The 19,697-nt window shown below is 32.3% G+C and overlaps 2 protein-coding genes across 2 annotated transcripts in view; both read right to left on the reverse strand.

Moving 5' to 3' along the window:
- LOC145307134 (uncharacterized) overlaps nucleotides 1–19,697 on the reverse strand; it is a 66,580-nt gene that overhangs the window by 12,652 nt on the left and 34,231 nt on the right. The gene's annotated exons all lie outside the window — the stretch shown is intronic.
- Nucleotides 1,196–16,021, reverse strand: LOC145307533 (uncharacterized). Its single transcript, XM_080149990.1, has 13 exons — nucleotides 15,981–16,021; nucleotides 14,380–14,425; nucleotides 13,981–14,040; nucleotides 12,865–12,960; nucleotides 10,392–10,508; nucleotides 8,168–8,244; nucleotides 6,825–6,918; nucleotides 4,927–5,025; nucleotides 2,713–2,811; nucleotides 2,121–2,222; nucleotides 1,857–1,955; nucleotides 1,593–1,691; nucleotides 1,196–1,311 (listed from the first exon to the last, which is right to left on the reverse strand). Exons 1-13 carry the CDS (start codon nucleotides 15,996–15,998, stop codon nucleotides 1,196–1,198), a joined length of 1,122 nt encoding a protein of 373 aa, XP_080006116.1. The 5' UTR covers nucleotides 15,999–16,021.

Genomic DNA, 19,697 nt, shown 5'->3' on the forward strand with positions numbered 1-19,697 from the left:
CTTCCTCTCCAAACATTTTCGTGCCTAAACAACAGTAAGATTAAAACTCCACTAAAAGCTAAGCTATGATAAAATTGTGCGCGCAATAGCACGCCACCTTCTTTTTATCTTTTATCTTACCATGACCCACTTTTACCCTTCCCTCTCAAAAAGTGAGATTAATGGATTAATGTAAACGTTTTTTTTTCGAGCACAAACCACTCTCCCCTCACCTCCCCCCCCCCCCCCTCTCCCACCCCCCTCATATTGATGCCCCATTCACAGCTATGCTGTGACCAGTTCTCAAAACATAAAAATCAGATTCCGGAGGAATCGAACCTTACACATCTAGGGATACATTCCCACTATCTCAAAATACCAAAATCAGATTCCGTAGGAATCGCACATGACCTATTTTTTATTTTGTACATTTGTACATCAGAGGATTATTATATCCATTCTCAAGAAACAAAAATCAGATTCCGTAGGAATCGAAACCAATCATTACACCTTGTTCACTTAGGTACATGATAAGTTATATATTAGAGTATCTTATTTCATTTTTGGATTTTTGGATTGGACCAGCGTTGTCGCGATATTTATCGTTATCCTGTAATTATTGGTGTGGAGATGTCCTTAGACCCGGACATAACTCCACTCTATAATGAAAATAATTTGTTACAAAGGAAACTGTCTAGGTAGAGCTGAAAAGGGATCACAACGGGAATAGCGACTTCTTTTGAAGGTTTTGGTTCCCTAATTGTTCCGAATTTATGCTTGGAGAAGTTGCAACTGATAGTAGGAGGATGTCTGAAATACACAGCAAGATATTGTATTATATCATTGTTAAGATTATTTATTATTTATTTGCACATATAACATTGTATCGGCTTGGCAAGCGTCAAAGTACACCAGTGGCTCCACAACCCTAAATGGGTTATGCCAACTATCTGGTACAATGTTGCATGGAATTTTTCTTGTAAAAATGTTATTTTTATCATATTCGAACTGGCCTGGCAACTAGGTGGAGACGAAGTTCGGCCAATTCCATGCTAGGTACTTAATAATAGTTATTATGTATATTGCTATCAAACCTGCACCAAACATACAAAAAAAGAAGAATCAAACCAATCAAAGCATAGTAACTTAACGTATGATATATATCTAATAAAATATGTTGTACCTTTGAGGAAAATAAATCTTATCTTATCTTATCTTATCTTATCTTATCTTTATGGTTGACATCAGCTCCATGTTCTAGAAGCATCCTCACTGTTTCTGTGTTTCCATCTGTGTATCCATTCTCTGCTGCCCACATAAGACTTGTCTTACCTAGATATAAATATATTAGATATATCAATATTTTATAGTACACTGATATAAAGATGTACAGAGAGAGTTGTACAGAAATAAATAAATCTATAGATAGATGGATAGAATATACTAAATATACAATATATAAATATAGTTTAATAATATTATGTATATTATATATTCTTTAGTTCAGAGTATAGTTATAGATGTACAGAAAGAGGTATACAGAGATCCATATTTAGACTATAGATAGATAGATAGAATATACAAGTATAGTATAATAATATTATATAACTAACCACTATTATCGTTATGGTTGACATCAGCTCCTTGATCTAGAAGTAGACTGGCTGTTTCTGTGTTTCCATTCCTTGCTGCATACATAAGACTTGTCATTCCTAGATATAAATATATTAGTTACATTATATATTCTTTATCTCAGACTACAGTTATATATATACAGAGAGAGGTCTGCAGATAGATGAATGTAGATTTATGTATAGATAGATAGATAGAATATACTGAATATATACTATATAGTAAAATAATATTATGTAACTAACCCTTAGTATTTTTATAGTTGACATCAAATCCATATTCTAGAAGTATTCTGATTACTTCTGTGTTTCCTTTACTTGCTGCCCACATAAGACTTGTCATTCCTAGATATAAATATATTAGTTACATTATATATTCTTTAGTTCAGAGTGTAGTTATAGATATACAGAGAATGGTGTACAGAGATCAATATTTAGACTATAGATAGATAGATAGAATATACTAAATATACACTATATAGTATAATAATATTATGTAGCTAAACTAACCAAACATATTATCTTTATGGTTGACATCAGCTCCATATTCTAGAAGTATTCTGATTACTTCTGTGTTTCCTTTACTTGCTGCCCTCATAAGACTTGTCCATCCTAGATATAAACATATTAGTTACATTATATATTCTTTAGTTCAGAGTACAGTTATAGATATACAGAGAGAGGTGTTCAGAGGTAGATATTTAAACTTAAGATATATAGATAGATAGAATATACTAAAGATACAATATATAAATAGTATAATAATATTATGTAACTAACCATCATTATCTTTATAGTTGACATTGGCTCCATGTTCTAGAAGTATTCTGACTACTTCTGTTTTTCCATACTGTGCTGCAACAATAAGACTGGTAGCTCCTAGGTATAAATATTTTTGTTACATTATGATTAGATATATAGATAGATAGATAGATAGATAGATAGATAGATAGATAGATAGATAGATAGATAAATAGATAGATTGATAGATAGATAGATAGATAGATAGAAAGAGAGAGAGAGATAAAGTTGAAAGAATTTACATATTTGTTCATCCAATATTTACAATATTTAAATAGTATAATAATATTATGTAACTAACCAAACGTAGCTTTATGGTTGACATTAGCTCCATGTTCTAGAAGTAGTCGGACTGTTTCTGTGTTTCCATTCTCTGCTGCCCTCATAAGACTTGTGTAACCTAGATATAGATATATTAGTTACATTATATTTTTTAGTTCAGAGTACACACACCCCACCAGAAGGCTTGTTAGGTTAGTAAAAATAATCCGTGGAAAGGGTTTACACAGAATGTACTGGGACCTTATGGTGAGTTCAGAACATGCTTTCGTCTAAATTGAATTAGCACCTTCCCATGGCAGAAAATTTTAAAATTACTTTTGGTTGTCAAATTTACTTTTATTTTTAGAGTACCTTCACCTAATCTCCTTTATTGTCTTATTTTGTCTTTAATATTCATCATGCAAATTCATTCACATTAAAGTTGAATTTACAGATGTTGGAGCTTTCTAAAGAGGTCAAAAAGGTGAAACATAAAATTAAATATTTTAGAGAAAATTACAAGTATCTTCTTAACCCTTACAGATCAGGGGGGGGGTCATCTTGACCCCCCCCCCTCCTCTAGTTTTTTCAATGTCATTTTTTTTGTAGGTAAGATAGAGAGTTGTGACTTCTTGACTTTTTAAGTTTAGTAATTATATGTCAGCAAGAGTTGATTTTATTAGGATATCTGGTCTGTGTCGGTCGTGGTGTCTGGTCAAAGTCGGTTGGGTAGCACCAAAATTTTAAAAAAAATCTAAATAAAACTTAATTTCTACATTATGACATTTGTGTATAAGGTAGAAACCTAAAAATTTTTTGGTAAATACTGAGATATCAATGACCTTATGAGAAAAGTGGTGTTATGACCGTTTGACCGCACCCTGACTGACTTTATGACTGATTTTTGTCCGGCTTTTACTACAGACATATATCTTAAATATCGTGGCTTCTATAACAGCTAGAGACCTATAAATTTTTTTGGTAAATCCTTGAGCAACAATGAACAGATAAAATTGGCGCCGCCAACTGCCGTTTTACCGCCAAAACCGCCAAAAATGTCGGTTTCTGTTATTTGCCGTTTTTTGGCAATGATCAGAAAAAGTAATTTTTTGTAATGAAAAATAAAAGTCCGTCCTAAAATTTGGTCATCCTAGCTGCAAAATTGGCCACTCTACAGCTGTTTTAAAATTTAGCGGCTGGCCGTTAAAAAGCGGCTAAGGAGCGGCCTGACTGCTATGACTAGAAAAAGTAATTTTCTCTAAAAATACACATGAACCACCAGAAAAATTTTTTACGTCTTTATCTGTAACAGAAGCCAAGAACAGAACCCCCCGATCTATTAAGGGGGAATTAGGGCCCGATCTGTAAGGGTTAAAAATCTTTCTAATATTGCTTTAAATTGACCAAATTTGACAGTTAAGGTGCAGTCAATATTTTTTTTTCCTTGGAATTATATTGCAGCAACTTTATTAAAGATAGTTAAATAATAATTTATGTCACAGATATGTCAGAGTTTTATGTGGATATTTATTTTGTTTAAAGACATGCCATTTATGACAATATAGAAAAAGGTGTAATAAATAAAGCTCATTCTAAAGAACATAATTTTACTAGAGATGTTAAAAATGGTACCCACTTCTGAAATGTCTGGCACTGACACCAATAAACAGGCACAACTAATTACCATGATCTGGAGCTCCAGACAATGGGTTGTGCAATCAAAGGGTTGGTTATCTGTTTAAATGTTGCTTAACAAAATATCTCTATGCGCATTAGAGCATCGTATGTTATTAGAAGGGCTTCAATAGATAATCACAAGAAATTGAATAAGAATTCCACCCCAATAAGGTATATCACTTAATTTTCTTAACCTTAAAAATACAGACCCCCAAACTTTTTAAGTTAGACAATTTTTGAACAGGAGAAAGAATTCCAACAACAGTGGTCATGGTGCTGATCAAGGTGTCACAAATATTTGGAATAGATCCTGGTACATAATACAAAAATTATTCTATCTATCTATTTATTTGTTTGATGTCTATCTGGCTGATTTGCAATGCCGAGTATCCGGTGTAGCCAATTTCCAGCATTAGAAATCAGCCAGATATCTGGTATCTGGCCAAAAAAAATTTCCGGCACAATACTAGTTGGATAGAAAAATAGATTAAAGATTGGGAAGAAACTATAGAAATTGATAAAAAGAAAAGGTAAGTATGGACAGTTAAATAAAGGATAGATAGATAAATAAACATACCAAGATTATCTTTCTTATCAATAAGAATTCCTCTATCGAGAAGAAGCTGTACTACAGAAGTATGACCATTCTGACTTGCCCAGTGGAGACTTGTTTTTCCTAAATATTTGAATATGTAACATGATTTCACATAATTACTCAAACCGATTGGTATCCTGTGGATTAAAAGTGGTTCTCGTCCATACAAAAAAACTGTGTCTAGCATCGTATTATATCCAGTTTTCTATGAATGTAAAAATTTACAATCATTAAAAGCTTGAAAGATTGAAAGCAGTTTTTTTACCCCGTGTCTGCGGTATCTTGGGGCTAAAAAATGGGTTTTAATCTTATAATTATACATTTTATATCCGTGGAAAGCTGTTTAAATACTATGCTATTTGCTGGATTATAATCAGTTCTCATCCATATTGAAAGATTATGTGTAGCATCCTAATACAGACAATTTTCCATGATTATAAAAAAATCATAAACTTAACCCTTAACGGTTGGGGGGGGGGGGGGGCGTTGAACGCCCCCCCATCCGGTTTTTTCTATCTCATTTTCTGTGTGTGAAAGTTAAAGAGCCCAAACTGCTTGACTTTTTAAGTATGGGTATGACACATAACTGAGAATTGGAATTTTTTTAATATCTCCATCCTGGCGGGCACAGGATGCCAGCAAACCTGGCAGGGTGATCCAGGTAAAGAGCAAAAATATCTTTTTTGACTTAAACAAAGCGTTTTATCATACCAAAATACTAAAAAATCCTCTAGTAGTACATCCTTATATGAAATACAGGTGTTCAAGTCACTTTCAGGTTCCAGGTATGATCCTGCAGGTCCTGATCCTCCAGGTCTCCAGAAATCTTTAAAAGGCTCCTGTGGCCGCAATTTTTGACTTAGAGACTTTAAATTTTAAACTTAAGCTTTTTTTACATGTCTACATAACGTATTAAAATTTCATAAAGAACCGCCGCTGTTTTCCCGCCGACCGCCGACTGCGGCGGCTGGCAGCTGCCAAGTACAGCTGCGGCCGCTGAAATTTATATTTTGATATTTCTGATGTAAAATTTACATAAAAATAAACATTTTCTGGAAAAAAAATTTCTTCTAGCTTCAAAAATAAGAAAATTACAGCCGTTTGAAATTTTTAAGTAAAAAAAGACCTAAAAACAAAGGTTGTTAAATAAAAGGGTGAAGGAAGCGAAAATTTACTTAGACTTATAAAAGGTCGGAAATTCATTATCAAACAGGGGACTTGCACAAAAAAATTTAGCCCTCTAGCTCTAATAGGAACTGAGATAATAAGGGGTGGCGTTGAACGCCCCCCCCCCCCACACCACCGCTGGCACACCACCGCTGCTTGATGAGGTTGTAGGTGTCTTGCTATATCCAATAAACCGATTATCTGTTTTAAGCTTAACCGGGAAAGTAAATTATGAGGGTCACTTTACCACTCCCCATTCAATCACATGATCCTAGAGGCGTAGACGATAGTAATAAATAAACCAAATTTAATATCAAATAGGAGAACATAAAATGCAACAGTATGTCTTATGTATATCTGCGTGTCTGTACCGAAAGATCTCGCTAATCGCTAAACCATAGCTTTCCCTTACAATAAAGCTTCTTATAATTCCAGGAAGTATGGGGGATAGGGAGCTAAACCCACAAAGAAGCTTCACTGAAAAGAAGTCCTATCGGTTCAGATATTACGGTATTAACAAACAGACTGACAGACACTTATCCTGTTACTTTATCTTATTTTCTATTATCGGCTGATCACTGAATGTTTAACTTTGAATTCGATAGGATAGAAAAGAGAAAAAAATGGAGAACTAAATCGGTTCACAAGCATTCAAAATCTTAAGCTACAGACAAAAATACTTTACAACTTTACATAATAGGCTGTATGTATACCTGGATAGCTATTCTGTGGGGGACCAGGACGAGATGGATATCCAGCTGGAGGACCTCCAGGTACTTGATAACCTCCGGGCAGGCCAAGAGGATACTAAACATAAAAGAATTAGCTTTTATTAAAATTGACTTTTGTGTACAGAAATCAAAAGAAGAAATTGTTTTTTTTAAATCTGTAAGTATCCGAAGAAAAAAGGATTCACTTTCATTTAAACAGACAAACTCATTCTACAAAATTGGCAGATACACATCAAATTATTACATAAAACCATTGGAAATTATTTTCTCGTATTCATTCAAATCAAGTTGATAAGAACTGGTTCTCATCCAAAGGAAAAAACTATGTCTAGCATCGTATTATATCCAGATTTCTACGAATAGAAAAATGTACAATTATAAGATTAAAGCCAGTTTTTTTAGCCCGTGCCCTCGGCACCTTGGGGCTAAAAAACTGGTTTTAATCTTATAATTGTACATTCTATATCCGCGGAAAGCTGTTTATAATACGATGCGAGAAATAACTATTCTAACACTTTCAAACGAATTTTAAAGTAAAACATGGATGACAGCATATTAAAATCAAAAGAACAGATTTATTGGAGAATAAAAAAACGAAACATTATTTTTATATGATGAAAGACCTATCGGCGGTCAAAGTAAATTACACACTGGATGCTCAAAAACAATGAGAAAAAATTTTCTCGTATTCATTTAAATCCGGTGGATTCGAAAAAACTATGTCTAGCATCGTATTATATCCAGTTTTCTACGAATATAGAAATGTACAATCATAAGATTAAAACTAGTTTTTTAGCCGGTGCCTTCGGCACCACGGGGCTAAAAAAACTAGTTTTAATCTTATAATTGTACATTCTATATCCGCGGAAAGCCGTTGATAATATGATACGAGAAATAACTATTATGATATTGTCATCTTAAAATTTTTTTTAAATTGGACCAAAAACACTAAAGATAATAAAAGATAATAATACCTAAGGGAGGGAGTGAACAATGGAATTTAAATTATACAGATACTTTGAGAAATTTTGTTGTTCTTAGATTTCTTAGTTCTAAACTAATTTTGTCCAAACATTTCAACAAACAATTTTAATTTGGTTTATCATCATTAATGATGTATACCATTTTATCATCCATTGTCTTAAGCCTTAAGATCCCTGACAAATATCAGCACAAATTTCTTTTGTTTGTCCATTGAATGTTTTCAAACTAATGTATCGGGGAGATCTCAAATGAATTACTTTAATCAGTACAAGCTCTTATAATTTTGTCTTATTTGTATTGTAGTAGGTTAAAACGCAATAAAATCAAAATTTAAAATCTACCTGTCCACTAGACAAGTATGGGGGTCCTCTAGGGGGCCCACTTGGACCTCCTGGTGGTCCACTACCTCCACCATAACCTAAAACAAAATGATTCAGTGTTTAACTGAGTACAATCGGCTGTAAAAGGGGGGGTTTTTAATGCAACTATCTCGTAATCAATGTATAAATGGCACTTAGAATTCGAATTTTGATCTAAAATTCTGCATGAGTAATCCTTGGTAGGTCTATTTTCCCTAAATCGAACAAAAAAGTTGAAAAAGTAACGGCTAACGGCTCAGTCATTTAGCCGTTTTTTGGCTATTTTTAGGACAAATCTGTCATAAATTACGTAGGAATCAACTTTTTGAAACATATTTTTGCTTTAAATCATGTGAAATGATACAAAAACAACATTTTCAGATTTCTAGTACCTGCAACTACCGGCTAGAACCGTTTGAAAACATTTTGGAGCAGAAAATAGTATTATGTGGAGATAGGTGTCGTGATGATTTGCATTGAAAATAACCCAAAAAATGGCTACACTGCTGAGCCGCCAGCTGTTAGCCGTTATTTTTCCAACTTTTTGTTCGATTTAGGGAAAATAGACCTACCAAGGATTACTCATGCAAAATTTCAGATCGAAATTCGAATTCTAAGTGCCATTTATACATTGATTACGAGATGGTTGCATTAAAAACCCCAGCCCAGTCCTTCATTTTATATTTGCAGAAAGCTGTCTATAACAGGATGCAATGAATAACTATTATATTTCGTTATGAAGCACCAGTAGTTACTAATTTATAAATGTTATGGTTGAGATAGATTTATAACTGTTAAAAGTATTATATTATTGATAAAAATATATATTATAAGTTTCAATTTTAAGATTGCTATCGAACATTCTTTTTTGAAGAAAAACTATTCTTTATATTAGGCCAAGTGAGAAATATGGCAGATTTCTTTTTTTGGGTATAGTCCCTTTTGTGGCAACGAACCTTAAGGGGCGATTCTTCGTACTTTTCACAGTTGCTTTTCTCCTATTTCTAGGGCTCTAACCCTGTGGGGCTAATTGCCTAACCAAATGGGGCAATCACCTAACCCAATATAACCTAACCTAACCTAAAATAAAATATAAAAAGCCATTTCAAAAATACACAAATCGCACTTTAAAGGAACTTTCCCTTATTTTTATACGATTTCACAATCTTCCCATTGAATAATAAGACAATAGGTTCCAGCCATTCACCAGATCTTAGTGCACAGAAAGAAGACAATAAGTATAGAGAATTGTAACAATTCATTTTTTAGCATTCTTGTATTTAATAATAGAGGATGCACCTCTAGCATTTAGGTGAATACATTCAAAGGTTTAGAGAAAAAAACATCACAATTTAATTTGATAAAAAATTTGCCTAAAACCATCTTGGTGAAACATAAGTAAAGCTTCCCTAAAGTGGTGAGCAAATTTGAAAAGCAAAAAAAATTTGACATAGTAGCATTTTTTTCTATGGGTTATTTTTCTTAACAGGGTAGCGGTAACCTTCCAAAAAAAATGGATCTTGGACAAAGTAGCTTAGGACAAAGTAAGTTCAGGACAAAGTAGCTTCAGGACAAAGTAGCCTCCTAAGAAAAGTAGCCTCCACTGTTAATAAAGGTCATGGCCGCAGCGCTCGGCCCCCTGGCCTGCCTAGCCTCAGGCTTCGGCCCCCTAGCTTATAACCTAACCTAACCTAACCAAAAATTTGTAAAAAACATTATTAAAACTTGTAAAAACAATATTAAAAATTGTAAAAATCTATGAACCACTTTTTGCAAAATCCACGAAATTCTAAACCACCTATGTATTATAAGTTGATGATATTTTACTAAAATAAATGTTCTGAGGCTAACATAGGTTAGGTTAGGTGAGGTTATAGGCTAGGGGGCTGAGAACCCGCAGCTAGGCAGGCCAGGGGGCCGAGCGCTGCGGCCATAATGGAGACTATTTTTCTTATGAAGCTACTTTTCTTAAGTAAATGTCCTGAAGCTACTTTGTCCTGAAGCTACTTTGTCCTGAAGCTTCTTTGTCCGAAGCTACTTTGTCCAAGATCCAAAAAAATAGTTATGAACCTTCCTGGACCTGTGAGAAACTTAACTGTAGAGGAGAACCATATTAGTTCATTAGTTAGCAAGATCCTCTGGTATAACACATAGACATACAGACAGACATATATCCTGTTACTTTAAATAAGAAAGTATGTTAAACCTGTGGGATCTGTAGCATTAACATCTGCTCCATATTGTAAGAAGAGCTTGATTAATTCCCTTGTATTATTTACTTCAATTTCACAAATTATACTTGTCAGGTTCAAATCTTCAAAAACTAAAAAAGAACAAAAATTATTGAAAATGAAAATTGCAGTAGATGATTTGGGTATTGTCCCTTTCGTGACAATGCCTCTTCAGGGGCGTTTCTTTGTATTTCACAATTGCTTTTGAGAGGTACTGTACCTGATGATTTAAAACAAAACAAAAGAAAGTGAATATAGTAATTGATTATGGCTTTTTTATATTATGTTTTATATTTAGATAACTCATATTGGATGAGCCCCTAAGATTTTTTTTTCAGTGTAAAAGATAGACTTTTTCAAATTGGTGATTATACATAACAGTGAGTTTTTTTTATATATCTTTCTCCTGACAGGCACAGGATGCCAGCAAACCTAGCAGGTTCATCCAGATATAAAAATTATTATTGGACCCTCCCCCCTATTATCTCAGTTCTTATTAGAGCTAGAGGGCCAAAATTTTTTGTGCAAGTCCCCTGTTTGATAATGAATTTTCGACCTTAAGTAAGTCAAAGTCAATTTTCGCTTCCTCCACCCTTTTATTTAACAACCTTTGTTTTCAGGTCCTTTTTTACTTGAAAATTTCAAACGGCTGAAATTTTCTTATTTTTGAAGCTAGAAGAAAATTTCTTTTTGCAGAAAATGTTAATCTACAGTGTAGCTTTTTAAATTCTTTTAAGTAATAAAGGGCAAAGAAAGCAAAATATGACCTTGACTAACAATAGAAAGGATGACAATATCCATAAGTAGCAAAGCACAAAAAATGATGGATGAGAATACGTACATATAGATTTAAAGTGTATTTATTAATATCAAGAATAGATTTCTTGGAGAAAATAAACACAAAACCTTGTTTTATTTTGTATAATGATGATGGTTAATGATGTTAATGATGGGGAAATATGTATAATACATAAAAATAGCCAAAAACCTGCTAAAGGCAGTCTGACCACCATGGTTGTTTTCTTAAAACAACAGGAAATTTAATTTTTAAATCCTTAACTTAAAAAAATTTGGAAAATCGGACTATATACATCAGAGATATGGAAAAATGAGGGAAAAATTTTAAAATAGCCAAAAACCTCCAAAGAGGCAGTCTGACCTTCATGGTTGTTTTCTTTAAACAACAGGAAATTTAATTTTGATATATATAACTGAAAAAATTTTGGAAATCGGACCAAAAACACCAAAGATATGGAGAAAAATGTTAGAAATACAAAAATAGTCTAAAACCTGCTGAAACACAGTCTGACCGTCATAGTTGTTTTCTTTAAAGGACAGGAAATTTAATTTTGTTATCTATAACTGAAAAAATTTGAAATTTGGACCATAAACACTGAAGATATGGAGAAAAATGTGAGAAATACAAAAATAGCCTGAAACCTGCTGAAACACAGTCTGACCGTCATAGTTGTTTTCTTTAAACAACAGGAAATTTAATTTTGTTATCTATAACTGAAAAAATTTGAAAATCGGACCATAAACACTGAAGTAATGGAAAAAAATGTGAGAAATACAAAAATAGCCTAAAACCTGCTAAAAGGCGGTCCTACCGCCATCTTTGTTATATAATTTATTGTGCTTCTTAATTATGGGAATGTTGTCTAAAAATTTAAGCATTCAATTTTTTATAGGAGCTGAGTAAATCCCATTTCCCCCATAGCATCACGGACTGACGGACAGACTAACGGACTAACTGACAGACATAGTGAATTATAGAGCAGCTTCGCTACTAAAAATGAATATATTTATGATTCAGGCTTGATTTGATTATTGAAACACTTTAATTGCTCACGTCTTGATGGTCCAGCCTCTATCCAGAACTCCCCCCCCCCCTTCCCTGATTGTTAAGTGTTAATCGTCAAGTTTTTCTTTAAACAAGGATGACAAAGCAAAGCGAAGCTCTGAATAGTTTTATAGTGTCTGAACTGAATAATCAGAATATAAAAGTATAAGAGTCGAAGCAAAATTGTAAGTAAATTTGTTGAAAAATTGCTTGATACAGGATAATGTTTTTGGACATACTTACATATTTAGCACTTGATCATAGAGTTGCTCTGCTTATAATATTGTTCTTTGTTGTCCCATGAATCAATATACTAAAGATCAGATCAAACGGATAATTAGATCACATAAAAATTTGTTGTTAAAAAAGTAGAAAAATCAGCATGTTTAAAATGTACATACGGACATTATTGTAATGATTATAGAGTTGCTACGCTATCTAGATCGTAGTTAACTACTACAAGAATCATCATGCAAAGTTTGAAATCGATAGGACAATTCTAACATGCCTAAATTAACGAATAAAAGCTATCTATCTCGGACGTAAGGATAGACCCTAATTATAGAAAAGCTTTTAAAAGTTGAGAAAATAATGAATCAATTTACCAGACAAACTGTTCTCTTGTATTTTTGCTCCAGGCTCCAGAAACTTGTTAACAAGTTCAGTAGAAACATTTCCATTGCAAACAGCTTTTCTTATTTCTAAACAATTTATAAGTATGTAATTAATTAGGTATAAGATATAACCAACAAGCAAAATGAATCTAAAATAATATTTCCGGGGCAAATGGAGAGGTCATCAATTTTGCGATGCGTTGCCCCCCAACGACAGCTGAAATAACATATTGTTTTTGTTGTTAATATAAGTCAGTAATTGATAAGAAGAAACCTTTTTAAGAGTGTATTTGTGTATGTAAATGTACACTATACAATTGGTTTCAACCTAGACATAGTATGACCTCAGCTCATACAGAAAAAAAATTAATTGGAAAAAAATCACAAAACCTATAGAACAACAACATGTAAAATTGACGACCTCTCCATCTGCCCCCAAATATTATCTAGATTTAACTCGCTCGTTGGTTCTACCTTATTTCTGTGTTAATCTTATGATTGCAAAAAAAACGTGACATTATAAGTTAATAATGTTCAAATTAGGAGCAAAAATATTTTTACCATAAAAATAATCTTTGTTTGTTTTGAATTTATGCTCATTATTTACTTTTTGACCACCTTCTTTCTCAAACAAATTTTTAGATTAAAATGACATGTAGATTGCTAAGACCTTAACATATCTATATTAACAAAAAAAAAGGAAAAGTTACATAAAGACGGACCTACCCTAATTATAAAAAAGCTTCGCTTTAAAAATATTCTAGCCACGTGTGTAGTAGTGGAAAAGAGTGAGAAAACTAGATAAAATTATATTCACTGAATGCTCAACAAACAAGGATGACAACATCCATAGAAGCAAAGTTTTGAAACCATAGGACAAACAAACTTTAACACTTGTAAAGGGACAGAACTTAACAATCATATATATAAATATTAACAAAATTGGAAGTAAATTTGTTGAAAAATGCTTACATACAGGCTAATTGTTAAGTACATACTTACATTTTAGGACTTGATTATAGAGTTACTCCTCTAGGAATCAGTATTCCAAAAATCAGAACTGGTTCTAATCCACCAGTGTCAAATGAATATGAGAAAATTGCTTACCCGAATCCACATCAGTATATCTGTTATCATTTTCTAATCCTTTTTCATCTTCTTTAATGTCTAAACAAAGATGTAACAAAAGTTTATCATTCTTTTAAGATTTTTTTATTTAGGTGATGGAACCCTCACCTAAAATAGTTATAAAACAGGGATCTACAGGGATAAATGGCCGATAAATGAATGTACACCCCCAACGATTATACACAAAATTATACCCGTTTGTTTAAAATTAGTAGTTGAAACATTTGGACACTCAACTAAATAAACCAAAAAATCAAAATTCAATAAAAGTCTTAAAGGTTGTTAAGTCAACAAATAAGAAAATGTTATTATAAGATTTTGGGGACTAGTATTAAAAACATTGCAATGTCCCCTCCCTCCCTGACAATAAAATCTCACCTATAGCTTTGGATAAGCATCCTCCAACATATAGCAGCAAACAAACCTTAAATATTTTCTTTTTAATTTTATTGTATTCATTCGAAACAGATTAATATCCAGTGGATTAGAACAGGTTCTCATCCATACAAAAAAACTATGTCTATCATCATATTATATCCAGTTTTCTACGAATATAAAAACTGGTTTTAATCTTATAATTGTACATTTTATATGTGCGGAAAGCTGTTTATAATATGATGCAAGAAATAACTATTATATACTTTTTTTAGTAGCGAAGCTACTCAATAATTCACAATGTCCGTCCGTCTGTCCATCTGTCATCTGTCGATAATTAATGAATTGGGGGGAACAATATTAATGTTTTTTAAAAAATGGGGGGTTAAAATTTTCTAGGGAGATTTCTCTTCTGAGGAAAGTTGTACCCTCCCCCAAAATAGTTATAAACCTTCCCAGGACCTATGATAAGCAACCCTGTAAAGGAGAAGCCTAAATGTTCAGCAGTTACCGGGATTCTTTGGTACAAATAGACAGACAAAAATAAATCCTGTTACAATATAATTAGGAAATATATATATAGATAGATAGATAGATAGATAGAAAGATAGATAGATAGATAGATAGATAGATATGTAGATAGATAGAAAGATAGAAAGATATATAGACAGATAGATAGATAGATAGATAGATAGATATATAGATAAATAGATAGATAGATAGATAGATAGATAGATAGATAGATATGTAGATAGATAATTAGATAGATATATAGATAGATAGATAGATAAAAAGGTATATAGATAGATAGACAGATATAAAGATAGATAGATAGATAGATAGATATATAGATAAATAGATAGATAGATAGGTAGATAGATAGATAGATAGATAGATAGATAGATAGATAGATAGATAGATAGATAGATAGATAGATAGATAGATAGATAGATAGATAGATAGATATATAGATAGATAAATAGATAGATAGATAGATAGATAGATAGATAGATAGATAGATAGATAGATAGATAGATAGATAGATAGATAGATAGATAGATAGATAGATAGATAGATATATAGATAGTTAGATATATAGATAGATAGATAGATAGATAGATAGATAGATAGATAGAAAGATAGAAAGATAGAAAGATAGATAGATAGATAGATAGATAGATAGATAGATAGATAGATAGATAGATAGATAGATAGATAGATAGATAGATAGATAGATATATAGATAGATAGATAGATAGATAGATAGATAGATCGATAGATAGATAAATAGATAGATAGATAGATAGATAGATAGATAGATAGATAGATAGATAGATAGATATATAGATAGATAAATAGATAGATAGATAGATAGATAGATAGATAGATAGATAGATAGATAGATAGATAGATAGATAGATAGATAGATAGATAGATAGATAGATAGATAGATAGATATATAGATCGATAGATAGATAAATAGATAGATAGATAGATAGATAGATAGATAGATAGATAGATAGATAGATAGATAGATAGATAGATAGATAGATAGATAGATAGATAGATAGATAGATAGATAGATATATATAATATGTACTCACAAAACTAAATGTTATCATGATCACGTATGAGAAAGAACTGAACTACTAGTGGTGGTGCTGCTAGTCACCTTCAGATTTCTCTTTTTTTTTAGGCCAACAAGTTTTCTTTTTAAATTGTAATTCACAAGCCAACTTTTCAGTGTATGTGTGTGTGTAGTGATCTAAAGGGATAAAACAATGGCCGATAAATTGATGTACATCCCCAATGATGATATACAAGATAACCCTTTCTGTAGATTTAAATTAGTGGTGGAAATGTTTGGACACTCAACTTAATGAATCAACCAATCAAAAAAAGTCCCCAAAGTTATTAAGCCAACGAATAAGAAAAGATTATTACAGTCCACTGTCCCCTCCCTTCCTGCACATACCAACACACACAAATACTAGAACTAAAACGTCCCCACACACAAAGAGAGAGGGGACAATGGACGGGGTTTATTATAGCGTTTTCTTATTTTGGGCGTTACTACAAAAGATCAACTCTACAAAAGACCAACACTACAAAAGACCAACAAGTCGGTTCTACAAAAGACCAACACCTACAAAAGAACCACACTACAAAAGACCAACACCTACAAAAGCTCAACACATACAAAATGCTAGAAGGTCATGGCCGCAGAGCTCGGCCCCCTGGCCTGCCTAGCCGAAGGCGTTCGGCCCCCTTGCCTATAACCTAACCTAACCTAACCTATATGTATGAATGTTTAATGTCCATGAACTTATTTATAGTTTAGAATTTTGTGGATTTTACAAAAAGTGGTTGGTAGATTTTTTTCAAATTTTTTATATTTTTTTACAAGATTTAGATAAGGTTAGGTTAGGTTATAGGCAAGGGGGCCGAGCGCCCACGGCTAGGCAGGCTTGATTAAGTATTACTTTATTAATAAATTGATGTTTATATAACAATATATATTTGTTGGTCTTTTGTAGGTGTTGGTCATATGCGCGCACACACACCACACATACACACTCACACACCAGACACACTCACACACCAGACACACTCACACACCAGACACACTCACACACCAGACACACACACCACACATACACACTCACACACCAGACACACTCACACACCAGACACACTCACACACCAGACACACACACCACACATACACACTCACACACCAGACAAACACACACCAGACACACTCACACATACACACACACACACACACACATACACACTCACACACCATACACACAAACACACATACACACACACACACACACACAAACTCATCACAGAATTAGTTATAAACCTTTCTATGACTTATGAGAAGCTGTATTGTAAAGAAGAATCATATTAATTAAGCAGTTCAATATCCTTCAGTAAAAACAAACAGAAAAACAGACAGACAGGCATCCTGTTACTTTAATATAAGAATTTAAAAATGTCACTTGAAAATTTTTCATTTTTTTATCTTAAATTGATATTTGATATTTTCTTAATCTTAAAAATTACACTAACATATTACCAAGAACATATAGAGCGCTGAAAAAATATAAACAACCAAGCAAATATTTTCAGAACCGGCGGACTTTTTTTTACGTCACTTCAAGTATATTACGTTGAAAGTGTGCATACACGCGCGCACACACACACCACAAACACACACACACACACACATACACACACACCACAAACACACACACACACATACACACACACACAAACTATCAGAACCGGCTGTTTTTTTAAATGTCAAGTATATTACAGAGAAAGTGCCCATACACACACACACACACAAATCAATCATTTTGATTCAACCAAAATCTTTACTTTTAGTAAAAGCTGACTTTATAAGTAGGGTTTACAAATTTCTTATTGAATTTTTTCTTCAATTTTAAAGCCTTATATGCATTTACTGAAGGATACACCTCTAGGATACATCCATAGAGGTCTCTAGGGGCACTTGAAAGGGACAACCATTTTTTTTTAGTTTAGATTTAAAAAGAAACAGTAAAAAAACAATTTTTATTAAAGAAATTTCTCTGTTGATACCCTCCTCCCACAATTAGTTATAAACCTTTCTATGACTTATGAGAAGCTGTATTGTAAAGAACCATATTGATTAAGCAGTTCAATATCCTTCAGTACAAACAAACAGACAGACATCCTGATACTTTATTATAAGAATTTAAATAAAGGTTAATTGAAATTTTATCATTTTTTATCTTAAATTAATATTTCATATTATTTTAATCTTAAAAGTATTTAAGCAGTTAGCTTATGTTTCTAAAAAATGCATGACAAAAGAATTTAGGATCTTTGATAAAACCGGGAAATTCCCTTTCTTCAGAGCTCTTTATTATTAGCTACGTAAAAAGAATGACAACATCCATAAAAGCGAAGCTCTGAAACTGTAGAGATGCTTCGCTTATAACATTGAACTTTGTTGTTTTAGGAATAAGTATTCCAAAAATCAGATCAATCGGATAATTATATCATATAAAAAACTTCTTTTTAAAAAAAGTCAAAAATTGTCATATCTAAAATGGACATACGGACATTCTGGCAATGTTTATAGAGTTTTTACGCTTTCCAAATCGTACCTAACTGCTACAGGAATCACCATGAAAAGTTTGAAATCAATAGGACGATTCTAACATGCCTAAATGAATGAAAAAGAGTTATCTGTATGGAAGTACAGACCATCCCTAATTATTGAAAAGCTTCACTTTTAAAAATAACACAAACATTCATTTTACAAGGACAATAAAGTCTTTTCCCCAAGCAGAGAAATAAGAACTAAGAAAAGCCAAAACAAAAGAGGAACTTTTTTTTACAAGAGGTGGGGGAAGGTGAAACTTTATACCTGCAAAAAGCCTAAAACCTTCCTTGAATTTTTACAAACATTTACGATATTTTAATGGACATATACAATAAAATTGCCACTAAATAATAAAATAAGTTGGTACTCATTTACATCAATGATTAATTTTCCGGTTTTTTTTTGGTGGGGTAGTACTCAGAGAGTGAGGGGACAATGGGCTGTTTATTACACTAGTCCCCAAAGTTTTATAATAACTTTTTTAAACTTCCGTCTGTATGTCCGTCCGTCTGTTAGCTTTTTTTATTAATTTAGGCATGTTAGAATTGTCTTATCGATTTCAAAGTTTGCATGATGATTCCTGTTGTAGTTAGGTAGGATTTAGAAAGCATTGCAACTCTATAATGTCCGTACATCCATTTTAAACATGTTGATTTTTAACTTTTTTAACAGCAAATTTTCATGTGATAAAATTATTTGATTGATCTAATTTTTTTAATACTTAATACAAAGTACAACATTATAAGCGGATCAGCTCTATAATCAAGTCCTAAAAATGTAAGTATGTCCTAAAACATTATCCTGTATCTAAGCAGTTTTTCAACAAATTTACTTAAAATTTGTTTCGACTTTATACATTAATATTCTATTATTCAGTTCTGACACTCTACAAGTGTTAATGTGCGTTTGTCCTATTATTTCAGAGCTTCGTTTTTATGGATGTTGTCATCCTTGTTTTACCTAAACATATAATTTGATGAAGATATTTCATGTATTAAACATGATATTTGGTATTTTAAAAATTAATCATGTAAAAAAATCCCTCAAATAAAAATTGAAAAATCCGTGAACTTTAAAGATTAGATTTTAGTTTTTATTGGCATCTGAAAAATGAAAATGTAATAAGCATCAACTAAGGTAAAATATTTAATAAACA

This window comes from Acartia tonsa, chromosome 15, assembly GCF_053477335.1.
Source record: "Acartia tonsa isolate MP-2025a chromosome 15, ASM5347733v1, whole genome shotgun sequence".
NCBI classification, from domain to species: domain Eukaryota; kingdom Metazoa; phylum Arthropoda; class Copepoda; order Calanoida; family Acartiidae; genus Acartia; species Acartia tonsa.